Source organism: Oncorhynchus mykiss, chromosome 32 (assembly GCF_013265735.2).
Source record: "Oncorhynchus mykiss isolate Arlee chromosome 32, USDA_OmykA_1.1, whole genome shotgun sequence".
In the NCBI taxonomy this organism is placed as follows: Eukaryota; Metazoa; Chordata; class Actinopteri; order Salmoniformes; family Salmonidae; genus Oncorhynchus; species Oncorhynchus mykiss.
The window spans coordinates 17,233,551-17,242,439 of NC_050572.1; the positions used below are offsets into that span (position 1 = coordinate 17,233,551).

An 8,889-nucleotide genomic window follows, 5' to 3' on the forward strand; every position below is an offset into this window, starting at 1 on the left:
GGGTATGCTCATACTGTCACTGTGATTATGACATCATCGATGCACTTATTGATGAAGCCAATGACTGATGTGGTGTACTCCTCAATGCCATCGGAGGAATCCCAGAACATGTTCCAGTCTGTGTTAGCAAAACAGTCCTGTAGTTTAGCATCTGCTTCATCTGACCACTTTTTTATTGATCTAGTCACTGGTGCTTCCTGCTTTAATTTTTTCTTGCAAGCAGGAATCAGGAGGATGGAATTATGGTCAGATTTGCCAAATGGAGGGCGAGGGAGAGCTTTGTATGCATCTCTGTGTGAGGTATAGGTGGTCCAGAGTTCTTTTCCCTCTGGTTGCACATTTAACATGCTGATAGAAATTTGGTAAAACTGTTTTAAGTTTCCCTGCATTAAAGTCCTCAGGTACTAGGAGCACCGCCTCTGGGTGAGCATTTTCTTGTTTGCTTATGGCGGAATACAGCTCATTCAATGCTATCTTAGTGCCAGCCTCTGACTGTGGTGGTATGTAAAACAGCATCAAGGAATATAGATGAAAACTCTCTTGGTAGGTATTGTGGTCTGCAGCTTATCATGAGAAACTCTACCTCAGGTGAGCAATAGCTCAAGACTTCCTTAGATATCGTGCACCAGCTGTTGTTTACAAAAATACATAGACCACCGCCCCTTGTCTTACCAGACGCTGCTGTTCTATCCTGCCGGTACAATGTATAACCAAGCCAGCTGTATGTTGATATTGTCATTGTTCAGCCATGACTCCGTGAAGCATAAGATGTTACCATTTTTAATGTCCTGTTGGTAGTTTAATCTTCGCAGTAACTCGTCCATTTTATTGTCCAAAGATTGCATGTTTGCTAGCAGAATTGAGGGGAGTGGGGATTTATTTGATTGCCTCCAACTCCTCAGAAGGCAGCCTGCCCTCCGGCCTCTCTTTCTTCGCCTCCTCTTCACGTAGATAACTGGGTTTGGGGCCTGTTCCCGAGGGAGCTGTATATCCTCCACCTCGGGCTCGTTAGAGTCGTGAAAGAAGAAAAAGGATTCTGCTAGTCCGTGGTGAGTAATCGCAGTCCTGATGTCTATAAGTTATTTTTTGTCATAAGAAACGGTAGCGGCAACATTATGTGCAAAAAGAGTAAAAAAAGTTAAATGCAGATAAACGAACAAAGAAAACAATTGGTTGGGGGCACGTAAAACGTCTGCCTTCTGCTCCGGTGTTTGATTTTATACACCGGTCAGTAACGGGTTTGTCTGAACACTGAATGTACAAAACATTATGACAGACTGACCAGGTGAATCCAGGTGAAAGCTATTATCCCTTATTGATGTCACCTGTGAAATCCACTTCAATCAGTGTAGATGAAGGGGAAGCGACGAGTTAAAGAAGGAGTTTTAAGCCTTAAGACATGGATTGTGTATGTGTGCCATTCACAGGGTGAATGGGAAATGAAAATTCTATAAATGCCTTTGAACGTGGTGTGGTAGTAGGTGCCAGGTGGACCTGTTTGTGTCAAGAAATACAACGCTGCTGGGTTTCTCATGCTCAACAGTTTCCTGTGTGTATCAAGAATGGTCTACCACCCAATGGACATCCAGCCAACTTAGAGTCAACATGGGCCGGGATTCCTGTGGAACACTTAACACCTTGTAGAGTCCATGCCCCCACGAATTGAGGCCAATTTAACGAAGGTGTTCCTAATGTTTTGTACACGCAGTGTCTAGTCCGGCGGTTGCGGGTGGGTATTAGAAATTGCGGGCTGGTGGGGTGAACAAACAGCTGACCCACGCACCACTAGAGGGTACATCCTAATTATCTCTCCTTACTCCTGAAGTGTGCAATTGTTCACTTCCCTTCATGAATTTGAAAGGAAATTAATGGTGTATGGTAATATGCCAACACCAATTTGATGCATTTACACTGAGTAGTGAACGAGTGTACACTTAAGAGAGATTATTAGGACACACAGTGGGCTTGAAAGAAGTGAATTGTAATGATTGCAACATCTGTCACTTCAAGGGACTGTGGAGACTTGATTAAATGTCTGAATTATTAAGTGCCCACAAAAGCCTCTTAAAATGTACTAGGGAAGAAAAGATTGACTGTAAAAAATATATATATCAAAGGAATTCTAGCATATGTGATCTGCTGTTTAGTCAGAGAACTAAATGAAATGTGGTTTGTACAAATAAAGGGCCCCAAAAGAGGAAAGAGAGAAAAGTATCTCAGGGCTACAAAGAGAGGCACCTACAACAACACGTATCTGTCAGGGAGAAAGAGCTTGCCTCCTTTTAAGGAATGAGTATATGTCTGTATTCCAAATGAGTTGTCAAAAGAGGAGACACAGCCTTGTACAGCCTTGCAAGGTTACATGAATCCTATGATGGCAGTCTTCTGGATAAATGAATTTAGACCCGCCCATCGACCATTCTCGGACTTATCTGGGTGTACATCGGATGGCAGCATGCGTCAATCAAACACAGCAGAACTAGAAAAGATATCTGGAGGATGAATGGTTTGAACCACAGCCAAACAACTTTGAGCTACAGTACCAGTCATTCAAGGGTTTTTCCTAAATTTCACTATTTTCTACATTGTTAAACAATAGTGAAGACAAAACTATGAAATAACCCAAATGGAATTATGTAGTAACCAAATAAATTGGTAATAACATCAAAAATGACATCAAAATTATATATTTAAAAAAGTTAATGTTTTATATTTGAAATTCTTCAAAGTAGCCACCCGTTGCCTTGACAGCTTTGGCATTCTCTCAACCAGCTTCATGAGCAAGTCACCTGGAATGCCTTTCAATTAACAGTTGTGCATTGTTAAAAGTTAATGTGAAATGTCTTTCCTTAATGCGTTTGAGCCAATCAGTTGTGTTATGACAAGGGAGGTATACAGAAGATGGTCTTTTACCAAATAGGACTATGTCCATATTATGGCAAGAACAGCTCAAATAAGCAAAGAGAAACAACAGTCCATCATTAGTTTAAGACATGAAGGTCAATCAATGTGGAAAAAGTAAAGAAGCTTCTTAAAAAGTGCAGTTGCAAAAACCGCTATGATGAAACTGGCTCTCAATGAGGACCGAGACAGGAAAGGAAGACCCAGAGTTACCTCTGCTGCAGAGGATAAGTTCATTACAGTTACCAGCACACAACCACATCATTCTGCAGCGATACGCCATCCCATCTGGTTTGTGCTTAGCGGGACTATCATTTGTTTTTCAACAGGAATTCCAGGCTGTGTAAGGGCTATTTGACCAAGGAGAGTGATGGAGTGCTGTATCAGATGACCTGGCCTCCACAATCACCCAACCTCAACCCAATTGAGATGGTTTGGGATGAGTCGGACCGCAGAGTGAAGGAAAATCAGCCAACAAGTACACAGTATACGTGGGAAATCCTTCAAGACTGTCAGAAAAGCATTCCAGGTGAAGCTGGTTGAGCGAATGCCAAGAGTGTGCAAAGCTGTCATCAAGGCAAAGGGTGGCTACTTTGAAGAATCTAAAATATTTTTTGATTTGTTTAAAACTTTTTTGGTTACTACATGATTCCATGTGTTATTGCATAGTGTTTGTTGATGCCTTCACTATTATTCTACAATGAAGAAAATAGTACAAATAAAGAAAAACCCTTGAATTTAGTAGGTGTCCAAACTTTTGACAGGTACCGTATATGAATAGTATGGTTTGAACCACACCCAAACCAGTTTGCTCTATGTGAATAGTATGGTTTGAACCACAGCCTTATATAGGCCTGTATGACTCTAGTTTGACCCCCCAACCCCACTTGGTTTGATGGTGTGTGGTAGGAGGTAGAAAGTAAAAATATGAACCGCTTTTCCCTCGCTGCTCCTTGTATCACATCTGTCCAAACTCATTAAAGGTCAAGCTAGATAGAATGAGAACCATAGAAAATAAAAAGTACTCTGGCATAAGTCTAGCTGCACAACCCATTGGAGAACGTATTGAGAAATCATGTGACTACACTGAAAAAAAAGAAGAAACTACACTATGAAACAACGATAAATGACAAAGGAGGACAGTAAAAAGCTTTGGAGCACCTAAAAATGACATTTTAGGAGAAAAAGGCAAACTCATCTCCATCCTTAAAAGAATCAGATGGCTCATTCATCACAAAACCAACTGAAACTACTTAAAAAATAAATAGAAAATGGCAAACTTAGGCATGACAGCAACAAAACGCTGACACTACACATCCAAGTTTATCTGACCAAATTATGAAAGACAAGCATTGTAATTTTGAATGGAGTAAAGTGAGTGTGGAGGAGGTGAAAATTGATTGTTGTCTATCAACAATGACAAGCCACCGGGGTCTGACAACTTGGATGGAAAATTACTGAGGATAACAGCGTACAATATTGACACTCCTATTTGCCATATTTTCAAGTGTAGCCCCAGGCTTGGAGGGTCATTCCGCTACCTAAGCCCCCTTTACTGACTCAAATAGCCAACCAATCAGCCCATTACAAACACTTACAAACATCAAATCAAATTGTATTAGTCACATTGTGCTCAATGCTCATTGTCTGTATTGTAATTGCTTTTAAAAATATGTTTGTTTCCAAAATTAGTCCGCTTTGCGTTAGGTTCTTGCCATGACACTAACAAGTAACGCGACACTGGTATTGTCCCAGCTATAATCTCTTTCAGGGCGGTCATCCTCTACCCTTCAACAAAACTCAAGAATAAGATGATAAAACACTTTCTTCAAGCAGGTGATAAGGTGTAGTTTTCTTTCTATGCAATCGTATCACGAGCAAGTGTGTTTAGGATGATGGGAGGTGGAGAAAAAAACATCTCCACTACATCTACAGCATTACACACACACACACACACACACACACGCTGCTGCTGCTACTGTCTATTATATATCCTGTTGCCTAGTCACTTTATCCCTACCTATATGTACAGTATATCTACTGTGCCTCAATTACCTCATACCCCTGCAAATAGACTCGGTACTGGTACTTACTATATATAACCATGTTATTTTCTACTCCCTATATATAGTCATGGTATTTATACTCATTTTTATTTGTTATTCACTGTGTATTCTTTCCTCGTGTCACCATTTCAATTATTTATTTATTTTACCATCTAACTCTGCATTGTTGAAAAGGACCCATAAGTAAGCATTTCACTGTTAGTCTACACCTGTTGTCTACAAAGCATGTGACAAATAAAATGTTACTTTAATTTATTTAAAATGGAATTAATATTTGACACGAAAAGCTAAATAAAAAATGACAAACGGGAAAAATAAATACATAATAAAAAATGACTCTGTAAATATGGTTAAAAATGTGGCACTATAAAAGGAATAGGGTGCCATTTTGGACACACCCTGTCATTGCCTTTGTTCAGTGTGACATCTTCCACGTCAGTGTGACATCTTCCACGTCGGCTCGGCCTAAACCTTGACAGCCAAAATGGGAGAGGTCAGCAGTCAACTTTCAGACTTTGAGTCTGCTGCCCACACAGGTAGGAGAAAAAAAAGCTGTGGCCGTCAATAACAGGCTTGGAACAGAGGAAATGAAACGTCTTCTTGAATCACCCTGCATGGTGGATAATGGGGTTGGTCCCATTCCAAGTTCTATTCAGCTGGAGCTCATAGAAGGTCAAAAATGCACAGAGACGTCAAGGAGAGTGGCTTGTAGGTCTCCCAAAGAGTGACTAACATTATAAACAGGGCATTTTCTTCATCGCTGAGAAACACTCTTTACAAATTGAATTTGCACTCAGAACTAGTGGCTAATGACAAATGTAGCCCCTCATGGCTAACTGTGACTGGTTGCTTTTTCTAAGCAATGGCTCACTCTCCCATCCAAACTGCTGCAATAGTGTCTCTGCAGTACAGCTAGGCATTATCTGGATTGTTATCCTTGACGTGAGGAGTGTCGTTTGGTGAATGACCAACTTCGATCTATCCAACAATTGGCTTCTTTGTAGTGTGATGCAGAATAATGATTTTAACAGCCCCTGAATGACTAGAGAGACTAGATAAGGCAATGTGAATGTAACGTCAGGCTGAAATACAGTGATTACATAAAGAATGTGACTCCTAAAGTGTTTCTTACCAAATTGCCTTCAGTCAGGAGGAGACTCTGGCTAAATCGAAGACAGAAATGTAATAGCCTACCTCTTTTCAGTGGTCTCAAAACCTAAGCTGTTCATTCAAAGGATGTGCTATGACACAGAGCAACACTCATACTGTATGTCATTCAGTCCTGGGGTATCAACAAGATACAGGGCTAGGCTACACAGACGAATGAAAATGCTAATAATTACAGTTGGGGGAACTAATTATGATTTCATGTAGAAATGTACAGGAAATTAAACAGTCTATTGGAAATAGGCCTCGTTAACACACAGGGGGGAGCTAGTTGGTTTAGGCAGTATCTGAATAATCTGAAACTGTTTCACTTGTGGTTAACCGGAAGGAACGCTGTATATTTTACACAATTGTACTAACTAACAACTAACCTGATTCAGCTCATCAACCAACTACTTATTAGGAATCAGGCATGCTAGATTCAGGTTGGAGTGAAAACCTACATGATGGTAGCGCTCCAAGAACAGGGTGGGAGAACTCTGGTTTAGTGCTCATTGGTTAACAATAATGCGAACAACTGTCTGAATGCAGTGAAATTAAATAGCATCAGAGACAACCACTAAATCAAACTTCATAGAAATGGTATTATACTACATCTCTGAAGAGAGCTTACCTTGCTTGGGATCCTGAAGTCCTCCACTGGGCTGAGGTCTGCAATGCTCTCCTGTGGGCTTTTCAGGCCCTGTCATCAACAATAAGGATGAAGTTGGTATTTTACAACAGGCAGGTTTTAGCTAACTGTATACTACGTGCAGTAATCAATGGACAAAATGACCCTTGGCTGAAGTCAGTGGTGAGCTGCTACAGACAGTCTCTGTGTGGTGTAGGTGTTTATGATGTGTATACCAGACTGACACATTGCTACAGCATATGACGCTGCACATACAGTGCATTCGGAAAGTATTCAGACCCCTTGACTTTCTCCACATTTTGTTACGTTAGAATCTTATCCTAAAATTGATTAAATTGTTTTTTTCCTCATCAACCTACACACAATACCCCATAATGCCAAAACAAAAACAGTTTATATTTTTAATACATTTGCAAAACAACTTACTGAAATATCACATTTACAGAAGTATCAGACCCTTTACTCAGTACTTTGTTGAAGCACCTTTGCCAGCGATTACAGCATTGAGTCTAGGTATGAAGCTACAAGCTTGGCACACCTGTATTTGGGAGGTTTCTCTCATTCTTCTCAGCAGATCCTCTCAAGTCCTGTCAGGTTGGATGGGGAGCATCGCTGCACAGCTATTTTCAGGTTTCTCCAGAGATGTTTGATCGGGTTCAAGTCCGGGCCACTCAAGGACATTCAGATACATGTCCCGAAGCCACTCCTGTGCTGTCTTGTCTGTGTTCTTAGGGTCATTGTCCTGTTGGAAGGTGAACCTTCGCCCCAGTCTGAGGTCCTGAGCGCTCTGGAGCAGGTTTGCATCAAGGTTCTCTCTGTACTTTGCCCTGTTCATCTTTCCCACGATCCTGACTAATCTCCCAGTCCCTGCTGCTGAAAAACATCCCCACAGCATAATGCTGCCGCCACCATGCTTCCAAAGAGTTCAATCTTGGTTTCATCAGACCAGAAAATCTTGTTTCTCATGGTCTGAGAGTCCTTTATTTGTAGAAACATTTCAAGGTTGATCAATGGAAACATGATGTACCTGAACTCAATTTCGAGTCTCATAGCAAAGGGTCTCAATACATTTCTAAAAACCTGTTTTCGTTTTGTTATTGTGGGTTATTGCGTGTACATTGCATTTTAGAATAAGGCTGTAACGTAACAACATGTGGAAAAAGTCAAGGTGTCTGAATACTTTCTGAATACATTGTAGCTAGCTATTGAGTAACAAGATACAGATCTCAAGAATGTCTGTAAACGATAGGCCTTGTAACGTTATGCTGGGTACTAGCACGCTAACATTACAAGGTGAGAACTTCCATATCTGCCCACTTCCCTATCCGTTGTTTTGCCCTCTCATTGCTGCTGGCTAATGAAACGTCTGAGCACGAATGCAGATTGGTAGCGAGCCAGCTATCGCGTTTCCTCTTTCGATGAGAAAGCAATATATAATATCCATCTAAACTGAGATCTTGTTCTGTTTTTTAAATTGACCAAGATCATCGTTATAATGCACATTGTTATCGGATCAGATGTCAACTGTCAGCTACTAGTAGCTAACTAACGTTACCTGGCTAGCATGCTGCCTACCACCAGTGCGATGCGATCGACAGGTGAAACTTCGGGGACTTACCTGCCGGGCCATAAGTGACTTTATCTTTTGCATCGTGAAATAATTGTTTTGTCCAAAAGATAATTGGTTAATTTTAGAAAGTTACTGTCAACGATTCAGCTCCGGCACTCTGAGAGAGAGGCCATGTTATTTATCTATCATGTGATTATTTGTTATATTTGGGAAGTGTAGTTCAATGGGTACTGCAAAGCGATCGTCACTAGTTACCACAGCCACAAAGTCATACATCCCGCCTAATTCTAGCATGTATCTTCTTAAAATGGGATTTAAAACCTAACCTTAACCCTAACATTAACCACACCGCTAACCTTATGCCTAACCCTAACATTAAATTAAGACCAAAAAGAACATTTTTGTTTTAATACATTTTTATAATATACCCCATTTTAACTTTGTTGCTGTGGTAACTCGTGAAAACTACAAAGCGTGACGTGTGGCAATTTAAAACTGCATGTTCCTGTTTTTACCTCATGTTGTCAAAAACAGTAAAATATGTAGTTTTGTCC

At 40.6% G+C, this 8,889-nt stretch overlaps 1 protein-coding gene across 2 annotated transcripts in view; it reads right to left on the reverse strand.

Moving 5' to 3' along the window:
* Window positions 1-8,548, reverse strand: part of LOC110488023 (VPS50 subunit of EARP/GARPII complex) — a 245,974-nt gene extending 237,426 nt beyond the window's left edge. The window contains exons 1-2 of one of the 2 annotated variants that reach the window (XM_036971386.1): window positions 8,384-8,547; window positions 6,748-6,816 (exon numbers count right to left, since the gene is read on the reverse strand). In XM_036971386.1, the coding sequence (XP_036827281.1) occupies window positions 6,748-6,816; window positions 8,384-8,416 (102 nt within the window). In that variant the 5' untranslated portion in view covers window positions 8,417-8,547. Of the gene's footprint in view, window positions 1-6,747; window positions 6,817-8,383 lie in introns of both variants that reach the window. The other variant, XM_036971387.1, reaches the window with a different exon arrangement.
* Window positions 8,549-8,889: the final 341 nt, after the last annotated feature.